The sequence below is a fragment of the Sinocyclocheilus anshuiensis genome, unplaced genomic scaffold (assembly GCF_001515605.1).
Source record: "Sinocyclocheilus anshuiensis isolate Anshui unplaced genomic scaffold, SAMN03320099.WGS_v1.1 scaffold1429, whole genome shotgun sequence".
Taxonomy (NCBI): Eukaryota; Metazoa; Chordata; class Actinopteri; order Cypriniformes; family Cyprinidae; genus Sinocyclocheilus; species Sinocyclocheilus anshuiensis.
This window is the reverse complement of record NW_015548305.1, coordinates 790,223-806,928: the sequence shown is the minus strand read 5'-3', so window position 1 is coordinate 806,928 and position 16,706 is coordinate 790,223. Positions and strand designations below refer to the sequence as shown.

Genomic DNA, 16,706 nt, shown 5'->3' with positions numbered 1-16,706 from the left:
TGCTTTGGTACCGAAATTGGTACCGAGAACCGTGGATTTTCACTGGTATTGGTACCGAATACTGAAATTTTGGTATCGTGACAACACTAGAAGGTACTGAATTTTGTCCTTTATTGATTGGTTATGGAAAATTAGGCCAGACCAATCCATTTTATCTGTCACAAATTCCACGTAATGGCAATGTTGACAAGAGATCAAACTGTGTGTGAAAATAAATCAGCGACATTTATCAGTGCTATCAATCTCTCCACAAGGTCAGGAGCATAAACAAGGTCACCGTGACATCAAAAACTTTATTACAGTCTCTGATGATATTCTCATGCAACTACTGCATGATTACTGAAGTGATACAAGAAAATCAATTGCATTCAAAATATTAAGCAGCGTGTGTTTTAGTAAGTCTGAGTGTGTTGGTTTATGGGTGTAAGGGTTCCTTTAGTGGTGAGAGGGTGTGTGTGCAGGCACACATTACTAAACTGTTTAAAGCTCATTACAACTTAAAGAGCCCATGACCAAAGAAGCCATTTGTAATACTTATACTTGGCTAAACAATGGACTGCTTAATTGACTCCATAATCTTTTAAAGCTGAGCCAAAAAAAATCTTCATTTTCAACATCAAGGACAAGATTAATGAAAATCTCTACCATGTCTAGGCATAAAAGAGTGTTTATTTGTCTGCCGTTAATATTTGGCAGAATGTCAATTCAATTTGACTGCAAATTCGAGTTGATGTTGTGGAGAAATGTCAATGTTTATATTTTGAAATCTAAGATCTAACATGGATTTAGTTAATTAATAACACCAACAGTTCTAATAATCCATAATAATAAAGTGTTTGAGTAAATGGAAATTACCAAACAGATCTATCTGCACTATGAGTATTACATCACAGTCGGTTAATACGCCAATTTACAGTAAAGTCCAACAGTCTATAAGCTTCGTGTCTGGATAAACTCAGATGGAACAATGAAAAATCCCTCACCAAAGAATGAGAAAATCCTGCTATATTCTTAAAGGTAAAGCAGCTATGAGAAACAAGTGAACATCTCTTGGCTTTTATCTCTCTTCCCGCTTTATATGAGAACTTTCACCAAGAGGAACATCATTCCATTAGGCAGTCACGCTCATGGACGCGGCCTTTCTGCTTTCCGGAGCTGGAGGAGGTGAACAGTGGTTTGCTTCACTCACTTACCAATGCATGTATTAAACTCCCAAATGTCAGAGACAGCCACTGTCTTTCACAGTTTCAAGACACTGAGCAAGGAGATTTTAATCTCAGGCCTCATGCACTGACTATAGCTACTGAAGAAATGGGAGTTTTTCCAACAGAACGAGTCCCTCAGAATGGAAGAGGATTTCTCTATGCTGCCAGCTTCATTAACACAGTTCATAAAACACACACCATAGTGGGTGAGATTTATATATGGAAAGACAACTTAACACCATCTATCTGAATATGATATAATGTAATATTGTTTCAGTTCTATTGCACCAAATTTGTGACTCCGAATCATGGAAGTATTCAGTTTGGATAACAGTCAGCAAAAAGGCAATGAAGAGAAGTTAAATGATATTTAATATTTATAAGATGCAAGTATGTAAATGCTTCAAACTGTGTAGAATCTGAAACAAACCATAAAAGAGTAACAACATTGTTTCTCTGATAAAGTAGAAATGTCCTGCTTTCTCATTTTGAAGGCCATTTCCTATTAATGAACTTTCGCTATCTCTAGTGTGGACGCATCTCATATTATTTCCTGAATAATTGCTTGCTGGAGTTCCAGCAAGAGATAAGGCGGGACAAAGGAAGTGAAATTTATGCCGTTTGAAATTAAACTGTTTGCTTAAACTCTTTGTCTGAACCGCGCAAGCTATTAATGAAATGAAGGCAGGCGGCACTGAACTCCACTGAATCCATTACTGCAGCATCAGCTGCTGTTAATTCCACTGCTGAATATTTCTAATTAAAGACTAAGAAAAGATACTGCTCATCTTCGTTAAGGGACTTAGAAATGTGATTTAATGGAGGTCAGATATATTAGAGACAAGGATAGCTTTATTTGCAACTGCTGTCATTCTTGCTTTTCTGTCTTTCCCTGTTTCCCTCTGACGCTTCTTTCTTTCTGTGTCTCTTGCTCATTCACGCTCGGTTGAGCTTAGCGCTGTAGAAATGAGAGGGCCAGACGCTTTGGTTTTGGATCAGTGGCATTTGATCCCTCTCCTCTATGCTGGGACGCTGTCTTACGCCACACTGATTGATATTGTGTAGTTGTACTGTGACCTGTGGGGTGTAGGAGCGCAGTCGCCATCACTCTCTCTCTGTCTCAAAAAGCTTGACACGCATGTTTGGATTTATAAATACACACTCAGATAGGGCAGAGCAATGCAGCTGAAGTGTAAACACTGTGGCTCTGTGGTGTTATCAGACATTGCTCTTGTTTGTTTGAGCATCCAGACGCTGCAACACTGACTCAACCAATGGTGTATGTTTGGTGCAGGACTAGTGCTGGGCGGTATGACCAAAAATTTATATCACGGTATGGGGCGGTGGATATTTGTGGTGGTCAATGTGGATATTGTGGATGAGTTCTTCTGTGTCATCACGTTCTATTAGTTCTACAGCTTCAGTTTCAGAACTTTCACGCTTAGTAACACATACAGCTGTTCCCTCACCACAGTGCAACAGTGAAAAGGGACCCCCTTTCAAACAGTGTCGCGTTCCGAACGTCGTTTAAGCGACATACACCGGTATTGCGGTATTTTAAAAATTAATATCATAACAAAAATAAACACCGGTATGAACCGGTATACCGCCCAGCACTATGCAGGACTATCGTTTGGCTGACCAATGGAAGACTCGGGGAACGTTTGGGAAAGCTGTTTAAAAATTAAAACTATTTTATACATTTTCAAAAATACATTTAATAAAAATGAATGGAGGGAATACTTAATTCCTAAAACATTAACATTCATAAAGAGATAAAGATATTCTTTATAATAAAATATTTTTAAATGACATTTATATACATAAACAGCTTTATCTATTTATAAAAATAACATTTATAAAAATAAATTTTATATATTTTTAAAAAAATATTGTTTTACTCTTTTAAGAGACCAAACAATTTTTTTTCAGCCTTGCATGCAGCCTGGTAAAACAAGCACACCACAACAACTTATCCTGGACCAAGATGGAATGAAGATTATACAAATTTGTCGGGATAGATGGCTGAAATGTATTCAAAATGTTTGACAGCTTTCCTTAACACCTCATGGAGCCTGTAAATTGTATAAACAAATTTATAGTCAACAAGTTAATTGCTGAACATTTATTTAATTGAGGTACTTTTGTTTAAACAATTAAAAAAACTTTAGTTTAAAAAATAAAAAAATGTTTTTAACATTCATTTTATATGAATTTCACTACACTGTCTAAATCTACACTCATTTTCTACATTAAATTATGACATTCTCCTTTGTTAACAAATCAAACTGTGTAAACAGTATGGGCCTTATCATACACCCGGCGCAATGCGGCGCAAGTGTTTTTTGCTAGTTTCAGCCCGACGAAGTTGTCATTTTCACGTCCTGCGACAACAGAATTAGAGTGCGCCATTGACCAACAAAAACCTGGTCTAAAGTCTGGTGCAATATATATATTTTTTATTTATTTAAAGAGCGTTAGTAATATGCGCCTATAGGCGAGTGAACAACGCGCGTACACATTGCCTATTACACACACAGGGATGCGCAGCAACACAAACATTTTTAAAAATGAAAAATTAAAGGATTAAAATGTAAAAGATTATTATTGTGTAGGCTACATTAATATAAGAATGCCTACATGTCATAAGGAATAGTCATTGCATGTATTTAGATCCATTTCCTCTATGGAGACGCGTTCTGTCTTTGCTTGCAAATTCCGCCGTGTAAATAGCAAATTCGCCATGGCGCGAGCGCAACTGGCTCTTAAAGGGAATGGGAGATGAGACTCTGATTGGTTTATTGCACGTTATGCCCAAAACACACCCAATACTCATTAAGAGAATAGAGACAACCCTTTTAGACCATGCACCGGACGCGCAGACCGTTTTCCCGTCGTTAAACTAGCAAAAGTGGATTTGGACATGCCCTAAGTGCACCTGCGCCGGGCGATTTAGACTTTGCACTTAGATCATTAAAATAGGGCCCAAAATGTGTGTGTGTGTGTGTGTGTACATATTCACAAGGCACTAAGAAAAGAATGGATTATAAAAGTACTCAAATCACACAGTCTTTAGGAAACTTAATGGCCAAATTAAAATCAATGCTGCTGCTTTTACACTGCACTGCCATCAAAATTTTGTCAAAAATTTTACATTTAACCTATCTCCCAACCTTACACCAAACCGAACGGCAATTATTTTACATTTTACACATAGATACCTTGGCGAATTAGCACACAACACACTGTTTTTGTATAGATTTAAAGACAAGTAGAAAGGGGTGAGAGATGTGTGATTATGATGAATAGCATCATAATATGACAACCACTGTCCAGCAGCACGAGTATCATTTCTGTGAGTCGGAGTTGAAATGTGTTGCCAGCTCTGCAAATAGATGCTTTTCTCTGCAAGTGCCCCAGACGGCAGCGCCATCAATGAGGACACTCAAGGGTTGTTCCCTAGAAGCCTGCAAGTGTCTGTTTTCATGAAAGCCACTTTTTCCCAGACACAGCAGAAAGTGCACGTATTGTCCTGCCCTGTTCAAAACACTCTTTGTGTCGACAGTCAAGGTACGGTCGTCTGAGATTTGAAGATAAAGGAGTCTGATGTGGGAAAGGGGTTTGACTGTTACGCCATCAGGAGTGACTGTGGAGTTACTTTTCCCTTTTGTCTCCTGAAGTCAACATTTCCTGTGCAATTTACTTTGCAGCCACAAACATCAAAGTACAGCTTTGTCCTCAAACATACTGTATATAATTTTGAGTGACTGTTATTTTTAATATTGTGCATTGTATCAAGAGCTGGAGACAGCAGACAAGCTTTGATGTGTCTCTGCTAAATCGCCTATTATAGACAGCTAGCACTTCTTCAGCTGTGACGTGTGTTCATGTTTAAGGGGTTGTGAGGAGATTACTAATGAGCAGGAGATCCCTGTAAACTTCATTAGGATGACTTTGACACGCTTGAACATGTCACAGTTGCTCTAGGGTGATCATTACCATCAATCTCCATAAGGGAGGGGGAAAAAAATCACATGACCTTAAACTCCTCACATTTAATTAATTACACACACTCACGGGACATATTTATTAGCTGTATTTGAAAACATTCTAATATTAAGTGAGAAGCCCCATATGGGGCTCATACAATTTTATATAGTCATGTGAATCCCTGATCTGTGCTTAAACACACACCACTGCCAGTAACTTATAATTGAGTGTTAATTTCAATATCTGTGCATGATAATTAATTACCATACTCACATATTCATTAACTTATGTGGTGAAAAAAACATAATTAATATCACAATTATATGCATCCATCATGATAATAAAATGGCAGTAAAAGGGGAAAGTGAGTATTCTTTATAAAACTCTATTATTTATTTATTTTTAGTGATAATGAAGAACTGTACAAGGATTTAGTAAAGACACTCACCTTTTTCTTATTGGTGGGACAGATGTAGAAGTTTGTGACTATGATGGTTGTCCCAGGCATCAAGTTGAGCTTGGTGTAGGTTGACCCGTAATCACTGGATCTGCATGGAGGAAGGGAGCAAGAAAGGTCATCTTCCTGATATTATCACTCTGTTTAATTACTGAGTATCCATCTGGATAGCATCCTCAGATTATTAGATTTAGAGCTGAGAGGCAACAAAAACTTATAACCCACTGTGTATAGTCGTGTATATTTCTGACACAGAATATTTTTTGTAAAATAAATAGACTTTTTTTTTCAACTAATCATCTCTCTTACACTGGAGATAGTTACTGTTTGTACACATACTCATGTCTTTTCAACCCCAAATCTCTGTTAAGTTATCATAAACATGACACTGGGCTTTGAAATATTCACACAAAATAAACACAAATTTTCAGAATGGCTGTTTTTTGGCCTCTGATTGCTAGTGATCTCATGAGCATGTTGACTGTTTTTGGACTGAACTGAAGTCACCAAATAATGTAACTTTTTAACTCAGCTGCACTGGGAAGGATGCTAGTGTAGTTCTGACAATTACAAACTTGCTTCAAAACATCAGTTTTTGAGCAGTCGTTCTGAAATGTTTATGCTATTGTGTTTTTGCAGAATGTAACAAACCAAGGCTATGTTTACACGACTGCAGATACACATAGATATTTTTTCTCTGCATTTTGGCCTTCTCTCCATACAGAAATGGCATTTTTGTCCTTGTGAAAACAAGGTTTTTGAAGTCACGCTCTCCCAAGTGGATCATTTGAAAATGGTGTTTTACATTGTAGTGTGGACTCTGAAAATGGAGGCAGGGCTCCAAACAAAAAAATCAAGCGAGTAAGGAGCCATTGGCTCCTATAAGAAAAAATTTTAGGCGCCAAATTATTTTTTTAGGTGCCACAGAATAAAACGTGTTTTATTTATTTTATTATTATTTTTTAACATTTCAATCGTACTGTCATGTGTTTATGTCTCATCTTTTCTTGAATTTATCAGCATTTTGATCTTGTAGATGACCTGGGAACTAAGGTTCACTTAAAGTGGGTACTAAACTTCTTTTCCAGCTTGAAATATATAGTCACAAAGAATTGTTCATGACACAGAATCTGTACAAATATCATGGACCATAACAAGCATCACTTGGCCACTAGTTTGGGCTCCTCCTCAATGCATCCTATAAGTGTTGTCATATGTTTTTCACACATTCAGTCTGTTTTTCTTCATTAGTAAAATGGAATTTTATAGGAGGAGTTGAATCATGTAGACAACAGGTTAAATAAAAATGTTAACATCCAATAGCGCATAAATATAGCAAAATGCTCCACTTTATAGTTATTTTTCTAGCTGACTGATGAGATTATGGACACCGAATGGTTATTCTGAGGTAAATGTTTTTCGCAGTTTAAAACACTGAATGAGCTTTTACATGAGACATTTCAGTAAGTTGTACTGAAGGCTTTCTTATAAAATAGGCTACGTTTTGATGTTAATTCATGTTCATTATATACTATAGTAGTAAAGAGAAAGATATAATAATGGGTTCACTTGGCTTGAACTGAGGCGCTAAAGCGATCGCGCCTGCCGCATTAAAGAGCGCCAAAACTGTATTTATTGTTTGAATTTCGTTATGAATTTGGCATAATTTTAAAGCTGATACTTTGTTTATTAAAAAATAATAAAGCTTTTTGCGATTAATGGACAGCAAGTGTGCTTCAAATAATATGAAGTTTACACATTAACAGAACACAGCATATAGACGAAGATCTTGATAAGAAGAAGCCATATTAGTAATGATTATAAACGAGAATTGTTAACGATATTGCCAGTATCCACATAGCTGACAGCTTGACCTGTTGTAGTTTGTTCAAGTTGTGCACGAAATAGACTCTGCTTTTGTGCACTTTTACTTGCACCTCTCCGTCATTTTGATCTCTCTCGCGCTGTACAACTGAGCTGCGTTTAGCAGGTGTGCGATATTGCTGCTGTGCGGCAGAGATGAGGACTGTTTGAAACTCTTTTTTCCACTAAAACTTTGATGCGCATCGTCTCAGTTTAATACGTGAACACAGCAAATTATGCGATCGCAAAACAATCAGGAAAAAAGGCATTATATGCAAATTTTTTAAGTCATAACATGTAAATATATATAGTCACCATTGGCGACCTCAGCAAAAACTTCACTTGCAAATTTATATTTTTGGTCGCAAATGCGACCGTTTTAGTCGCAGTCTGGAGCACTGGGAGGTATTTAAAACCAATGACGCATGTAATGCATATTGTACCTATAGATATCTATGTTTTTACCATTATGTGCCCGTTATGTGCTATTCACTTCCACAGTGTTACTTTGTACAATATTCATATTACATTCCTGCAAAGACGGCAAACAATTTATTCGCAGTTGTTGTTTTGCAGCAAAACATGAGGGAAATTGACCCTTTGCAAAAACCCACCCTCCTTAGTTCCTGTTGCTATGTCCGACAAACAATGCCAATCTCACACTACACATCATGTTCTCACACGGTAAAAAATACATCGTGGAGCAAAGAGGAAACTGACAACACGGCGACAGACAAGACAGAGCAGGTTACTTCTGGTATGAAACAAGGTCTCAGCTTTCAATTTTTTTTTAAAGAAATTCAAACAATAAATACCGTTTTGTGACTCTTTAATGTGTCGTGACAGATCACTGTTGCGCCTCAGTTCAAGTGGCACGTGAACCGATCATCTTTTCATATTTACTTAAAGCACGAAATAAACATGAATGAACATCAGAACGTATTTTATTTCAACCACGGAAAGACATCAATACACACAATTTTTCAAGTTTAAGTCCACCAAAGTTCATCTCTCCTGTCTAATTTGTTTGTCGGGCAAGATGGCGGATTCGGCGTATGATCGCATGTCAATCAAGCTCTTTGCGAACGGTCAATTGAGTTTATGAATATACATGTAATGCGGTTGAGTGCGACCTGAACGCACCAGTAAGTGGTGATATTTTGCTAATAAAATGATCATGCCAGAATAATAGCATGATAAATTAATTATGTCTGGTCTCTCTGTATCATCTCTGTCAGCTTTTATTACATACGCATGTGCTATAAGACACTTTTACGTTTTCTGATGTTTTGGTGTGGATGAGAAACTTTTGCAAGACACTTTAAAATGCTAGTAGTATGGACAGAGAGCAATCTGAAATGAAAATGCTGTTTTAAATGTATCTGGATTACTGTAGACATAGCCTAAATGACTGCTATAACAAGAATGTTCAATTTGATCCTGACCACAACGGCATGTTAAAAGCGTGAGTAGACTCTGGTGAGGTCAGCGTCAAATCAGTTTTAAAGATGACGATGTTTCAAGTGTGGCAGCTAATGTGACGTCAAGTAGCCAGAGATTGATGTCAGCTCAAGGAGAAGCTATTTGAACTGCTGTAGATATAAGACATGACAAGGCAGCATCACAGGTGTGGAAATATTTGCAAAAATCAACCAGGCGGACAGCTGTGGCCTAAACCAGTCTGACACTGTCAGAACCAATCATTATCACGCAACACAGTTACATGAAATGCGCTTAAGAACAAGGTCACAGGGTTACATTTAAAGTGACTATGTCAGTTTCTTTTACCTCACTGTTAACATACTGTGAACCCTCAGTTAGGTTGAGAGAAAGCATACTGCTGCTGGCAGCCGATATAGTGTGCAAAATGCCTGATCAAAGACTATTCCTCAACACAAACATACAGCGCTAAAGACTTCCCCCATAGAACTAATTCAAAAATAGAAGTGAACAGAACTCTTCTCTGGAGCTCCTGCTGAGCTCACATTTTTGTTTCTTACTTGACAGAACGGAGCAGAACAGAGGTGTTTCAGCTCAAGAGGTTTAAATGAAAGCGGGAGGGAAGGCTGGGCAGGGTGGGGGAAGTGGGCTACCACTGATCATTATGCCAGGCGTCATGTTTCCAACATCACAGCGAGGTATCATGGCAGGATGAGGAACTAGAGGAGGGTCTGAGGAACAGCATCCTACAAACAGCCTTTTAAATTTAAACATGATGATAGGGAACATGACGGATTGTGCTTTTCAAAGTAGAAATTTGAAATCAAATATCAAATACTTAAAATGTAAATGGCTTTTTTTGAAATGCTTGTTAACCCACCCACAATCAGTATATAATAAAAGGAAGAAAAAAAATAACAAAATAAAATAAAAATACTGCCATGTCGTCATTTTACATAGTGTTACCGCTCGTGCTTGTTACCAAACTTGTCCTATCCTAAAATTAATACAGTTTCCAGTATCACTCTAAAATAAGATGGTATAATCACAAGAAAGGCAGTGTTTTATTATTACTGTTCAAAATTTGCTTCATTATTACCAAAACATCCTCACCTTGGCTACATTTAATTAACAAAAATACCAAAAAATAATACCAAAAAGCTATGATTATTTTTAAATCATAATTGGATTCCTAATACATGCCATTCATTAAGAAGAGTCGAGTCTGTTAATTAGAATACTCAATCAGACAATGATGGCGTTCAGCGTCTCAAAGTGGAGTCAAACTCGGCAGAGGTCATCAGTGGAGTTGGTGGAGCGCGTGCCAGAAACAGCCAACTCATTAAGTAAATCCTCTTGTGAAGAGTGAAATGTCAGAGGCCTCAGAGGAACACTATGTAACTAATAAAGCTAATTTGGAGGATTGTGTGGCACGCTGCGCTTCAGTTGCCAAACGTTTCGCTAATGATGCTAACTTAATCGGATGGCTCATTTAATGCCACTGATTAGCTGACAGGACTAATGCCGCTGGTGAAGGAGGAGTGTGGATAATAGAGAAACATGAAGGGAAGAAAAGGTGGAGAAGGAGAAAAGGGACAATACTTCAAAACTTCAAATCGAATTGATATCCAATCAATGATTTTGGCTTTCCATGATAAAGTATTCATACAAAATGTTTCAAAAGTTTGGTCTAATAATTTTTAAAATGTTTTTAAAAGAAGTCTCTTATGCTCACCAAAGCTACTGTGAAATATTATTACAATTAAAAAAAAAATTTCTATTACAATACATTTTAAAATGCCATTTATTCCTGTGATGCAAAGCTGAATTTTCAACAGTCATTACTCCAGTCTTCAGTGTTGCATGATCCTTCAGAAATCATTAACAGAAAAAGAAAACAAGGTGCATTTCAAGACAATTGAAATATATTAGGCCTAAAATATCTCGACATCAACAGGATCATCTGCCAATCTACTGATAATGGTGTATCCTTGATAATATATCAAGCTTGTAGAAAGTCAAATTAGTTTTGAGGCAATTCTAAATCTCAGAATAAATTAAATTCTTGCCATGAGGGAAAGTGAACTGTTTCCAAGTTTGGAAATGAACAGAAAACATTGTAACTTTCTGTATTCATTTGGGATCATGAGTCATACTCCGTGCAGACATTCGCTGTCACATTGAATCACGGTTCAAGGTATGAGAACAGCCTGTGTATTTGGAGGGAAGCGCTGGAGGAAAACAGTAAGATCAAAAAACGTACAAAAGCATCTACGCATCGAAGAACGTGCACATTATTTTTCAAAGCCATGTACATGTCCTTGTCCTTGACTGTTCTTTTTTGCTTGTTGATGGATCTCTACTGAAAATAACCCACATTTTGACAGGCGTACTTGATTTCTGTGCTTGTGTAAAATCCTTCAGACCACCACTAGAGACACAGCGGGAGGTTAGCATTAGCGTCAAACATAATTTACGTGAAGTGGTGTCATAAATATTCTCTGACAGGTCTTCCAAAAACTAGACATTGGCCATGACCGGCACCTTTAATAGACTCACTGCATTTTAAACAGGCAATTTGTCTTGTCCTGGTGATCTGACAATGACGTGCTCTTTGTTAATTGTACTTTTAAATTGAAATTATTTTTGTTGTTGAACTTGCAGTTAAGCAATGTTTTTGTTTTGCTAACTTGAAATGTCACATATGAAAATGTCTGGTTGCCATTCACCATTCAAATAACGTACTTCCCAAAATATACTTGGTGAAGCTGCTCAAATCTGCTTGTGATAAGCCTGTGCCCACTATATTAAATTCTAGTACTTTTCAAATCTACAGTGTGAATAAATTAAAAGCAAACAATATTACATCAATCAAAACAATTTTTCACCTTTGAAAGTCTATAGCAGAATAGCACTCCTGCAGCTCAAACAGTACAGCATGGTGCTAACAACATCAGGGTCAAGTATGACTCCCAGGGAATGCATGAACTGATGATAGTCAAGTAAGGTCAAATCAAGTCACCTTTATTTCTATAGCACTTTTTACAATACAGACTGCAGCTTCACAGTAACAACCAAGAAAACAGCAGAATTGAATTCTGTGTAAGAGGTTCTCAAAACACTAAAAAAAATGATTTTTTGATGCTGTTCACTTTATTTAAACAATTCATTTTGATTTAACACCATGTATCAGGTTTGTCATTCAAACATGACTGCATCTTGTTAAACGGACTTGAAATGGTTGCTTTTTGGCTTAACTCGATGTTTCCATTTTGAAAGAACATGTTTCAATCAAGTACCTCAAAATAAGCTTTACACTTCCCATCATGCTTTGCACAGGTCTGGATATGGGGAGAGAAAATGTTGAAATAAAGTGTTATTTTATGCATTTTTTAGTAAAATGTGATAATAGGGAGACTTTTTCATGTCTAATGCTCTATTATGTGGGCATTTTAAAAGACTTTCTATTGGTGTACAATAGGTGCGAGTTACCATTGTGGTGAACTGCGGAGCGTGGTTGGGTTGAGGACCTGCTTAAAAAAAGTCTAAAATACTTAAATTAAAAAAGCTACTCCAATGAGAGTGCTAGTGCATTATGTACACATAGTACCATCCTTAAACTGCCAAGTGCCAACAACTAACATCATATGTGTAAAGAAAAGTTATATCTTACTTGCTAATGTTTTTATAACACTTTGGCTGAACTTGCATGGACAGTGGTTCTACATGATGTAAACATATTATCTCTACTCAGATATTTCATGTAGGATGAACTACAGCAAACTGAGTAAACTCAACTAAAAGTAGACATATCCTAATAACTTGATTTATTCATGTCCAAATAACATGGTACAAACACATGGAACCAAAGTCCATGATTGAATCATGTTCAGCCAAAGAGTCATTTTTTTGAGTGAAGACAATAGTGGCATTAGTCAGTAGAATTCAGTTCAATTATTATTCAGCTCAAAGTATTGTTTTGTTTAATGCAGTTTAATAACAGTGTAAAGTTATTTATTCAGCTTGAGCCAGTTCAGTGTTGATTCAATTCAGTTCAATAACAGTGTCCATGCTGCAAGATGCGATTTAGCTATAAAGTAGCTCTACAGAAGACAACTTCTGTGTCATTATCCAACCTAATTCAGTTCAAATTTTGTTCTCATCCTCCAACTGTGTCAGTGTAGGCATATTGATAATATTCAATATTAAGTTCATTTTAGACCCCAACTACGCAAGCCAAAGGCAACGGTTGCAGGGAAACAAAGCATCTCAGTCAGAGATCCAGTTCTCCCCTGGCCTAAGCAAACAAACACAGTATGATAATGATTGGGGTATGTTACACCTGCATTAGATGGGAATGGAAGAGTTGTAGTCTGTCCAGCAGGTTGAAACAAGAAGGTAGAGCTTCTGTTTTTAGTTTAGTTTAGCCAGATTAACCAGTAGTATGAGACTGGAATATTAGTGGTCAAATACACAATGATTGTACGCCTTGTTAAAGTTGATGTTGAGGTCCTCGCCAGTCCTGTCATGACGTGTTCATAGGTAGCCAAAGGGATCAGTGATACAGTACAGTACGTATACCTTGAGTGAGAAGTCAGTTACGTTTTTATAAAAGTGTCTGCCATGTCTATGACTTTAGAAAGGACAAATTGTAAATTAAAATATGTAAATGGTTAGTAAATCATGTAACTGAAAAAGTGCATATCATTTCTGCCCATTGGAGAGCATCCAATATACTGGCAAATAATGTGGCATTTCTTGAACATTTACACAATTTCAACATGTTTTACGAACTACAGTATATTAGAACAGCAACTAATTAATTACTCATTCAAGAATTCTTAAAGAACGAAACATTGAATAGGGTCCAACGTCTTTGCTGACTCATATTTGCGTCTGTTTTTAAACACCCTGTACACCATTAAGATGCACAAACAGGTTGAAGTAGGCCGTGAGGAGCCAGGTATCAGCACTCAAGAGGATCTGTGAAGTGTTTACAACAGTACAAGATGCTTCTGTGCCACCGTGCAGATATCCCCTAATATAATGATTCTAATTTCCTTTTATCCTTTGTGCTTGTTGTTGTGAAAATTAGAGGTATTTTAGTCCTTCTGCATGAAGAAACAAGAAGCTCTGGTGCTGGATGCTGGCAAATGTCTTGTAAATGCATTTAGGCCAAATTCACCCTTTGTAATGACATGCAAATAACATTGAAATGTAGCTTGCTGTGTTATTTATTCCTAAGCGCTAAATCAAATATTAATTATCTCAATATGACATTGTTTTATGATATTCATAATAAAATAAAAATGAAAAAGGGAAATATGCCGTTTGAACAGTCAAACAGAAAACAAAACAGAAAAACAATTGAAAGTACACAACAGCCTCAACAATTGGCTTCTACCTTTGAATCATTAAAATCATTTTCTGGCTGAAAACCCTACAGTAAAAGGATTCAAAGACTGAAATGAATACTAAAGAGAATGCCAAATTAGTTATAAATAAACACAACAAATGCTGAAATTAGGAAAAAGTCATTTCCAAGTGTGTGATTGTCTCAGTGGGCTCTGTGTTGGCTCAAATATCAGAAAGTGGAAGCGAAACCAAATCACTCAGTTTAGTAAAGGTCGTCTATCGAAATTCTCTGCACGAACAAGAAGACGTGCGAGAGAAGCCACAGAACAGCCAAAAAATCACTTTGAAGGTTCAGTAGCAGAGAATATGAAAGCATGTCTGGATTTTGCCAAAAAACATAATAGTGACCTGAACACAATGAGAAAAGAGTTGTGGTCAAATGAGACATAGATCTTTCTAGGGAAAATCACAGTGATCCGTGCAAAGCAAGTCTAACACATCATAAACTTCAAAATGCAGCTATTGCACAAGGATGTGTGGTGAACTGAATTAAGAACAAAATAAAAGAATTGCTAACCTGATGATACAGAACAAATTGCAGCAGATTAATTAATGCACTTGTAATAAGAAATCCTATTACAATATTTCAATATAGTTTTTGATATAAACTCAATGAAATGGCCACTCCATTCAAAGATGCCTGAAATGTATTTGGTAGTTATTAAGCCACTGCTGATTAATTTACACCCCTCATATTATACTGCCGGGGGGCAATTAATTCTCACTAATGCCTTCTCACTTACTATTATGAAAGACTATCATACGGTTTTTATTGCACAGAGAGCAGGAAAAGGTCATGAGACTTCATAACTCAAATCTGTGACTATTTTAAGGGACATTATTCCCATAAAGAGAATGTTTATGATATGGCTTTTCAAGAATCTATATGTTTGTATTATATTATTAGGTTACTGACATCATTCTGAAAAGATTGCCCTGTCTTTTTTTGTGAGAAAAAAGGTAAAGGAGTAGTTTGCCTAAAAATTCTGTCATTATTTAAAAACTGACTAAGGATCAGTGAGTCAGTCAACATACCTACACTGCACATCTGAGGGTCTTGAGTCTTAATTACTTGAAAAGGCAAGGAAATGTAGAAAGAGCAAACCAACAGTTTCTCCAGTCGGTAGGGGAAGGTTCACAAACCAGTTAACCAAAAGGAGAGATCATTTGATGGAAGCCAGTAGAGAGAGAAAGGAGAAGTCTTGTTGAATCCATGTGTCCACGAAAGTTAGAATGACTCACTATGTTTGTCTTGATTAGCTCTGACATCTCTCAAACCGAACACCACCATCCACCCTCCAACCCTCCCAAAGGGCATTACCTCACCACTACTCTGTAAATAGCATATCAACATTCAAACTAACCAGAACGCTTCTATTGTTTACAAATACCTCAAGGGATTTGTGAAAACTGTCAGCACTTCACAGTACAATACATTATTTCATAGCACTTATTTTTTAACCTATTTAAAAAGGTTTCTAAAATATGCTCATCAAATTTTCATATAACAAAGAGTGAAAAATTTAAGGGGGTCTGAATACTTTCCGTACCCACTGTATATATAAAATCATTTATTCCTGTGATGGCAAAACTGAATTTTAAGCAGTCAATACTTCAGTCTTCAGCATTACATGGTCCTTCAGAAATCAGTCTAATATGCTCATTTGGTGCTCAAGAAACATTTCGTATTATTATAAATGTTGAAAACAGTTCTGCTGTGTAATTATTTTGTGGAAACCGTTATACTTTTTTTTTTTTTTAGGAATCTTTGATGAATAGAAAGTTAAAAACCGCATTTTAGTGCTGGGCGGTATACCGGTTCATACCGAATACCGGTGTTTATTTTTGTTATGATATGAATTTTTAAAACACCGCAATACCGGTGTATGTCGCTTAATTAAACAACGTTCGGAACGCGACACTGTTTGAAAGAAGTCCCTTTTCACTGTTGCACTGTGGTGAGGGAACAGCTGTATGTGTTACTAAGTGTGAAAGTTGAAACATTTCGCCAGTGCTGTCCCGCGAACGCGAGGTCTGACTTGCCCGGAGAAGTGTCACCTCTCTCGGCGTCTGTTCGGTGCAGTGAGCGGCAGAGAAGCAGCGCATTCAGCTGGCCACACCGCAGCCGACTCGTCGATAAATGAGTACAAAACAGCGTTTCCTAGCACCTGTCGCTTACTGATTGTTGGGAATTATAAATACGAGCGTAGTTCGTCTCTTAATATCACATGCACTTTTTTGCTTGTTGTTTTTTTTAGTTTGTTACTCAGACGCAGGCAGTGCGCTGCATGAGACAAAAAAGTAATATAGCCAAAACAACCGCATAGCCGCTCTTT

General features: G+C 37.0%; 1 protein-coding gene across 3 annotated transcripts in view; it reads right to left on the bottom strand.

Annotated features, from left to right (window-relative positions):
• Positions 1-16,706, bottom strand: part of LOC107656200 (VPS10 domain-containing receptor SorCS2-like) — a 162,227-nt gene that overhangs the window by 58,474 nt on the left and 87,047 nt on the right. For all 3 annotated transcript variants that reach the window (XM_016443960.1, XM_016443961.1, XM_016443963.1), the window contains exon 3: positions 5,644-5,743. In XM_016443960.1, the coding sequence (XP_016299446.1) occupies positions 5,644-5,743 (100 nt within the window). The remainder of the gene's footprint in view (positions 1-5,643; positions 5,744-16,706) is intronic.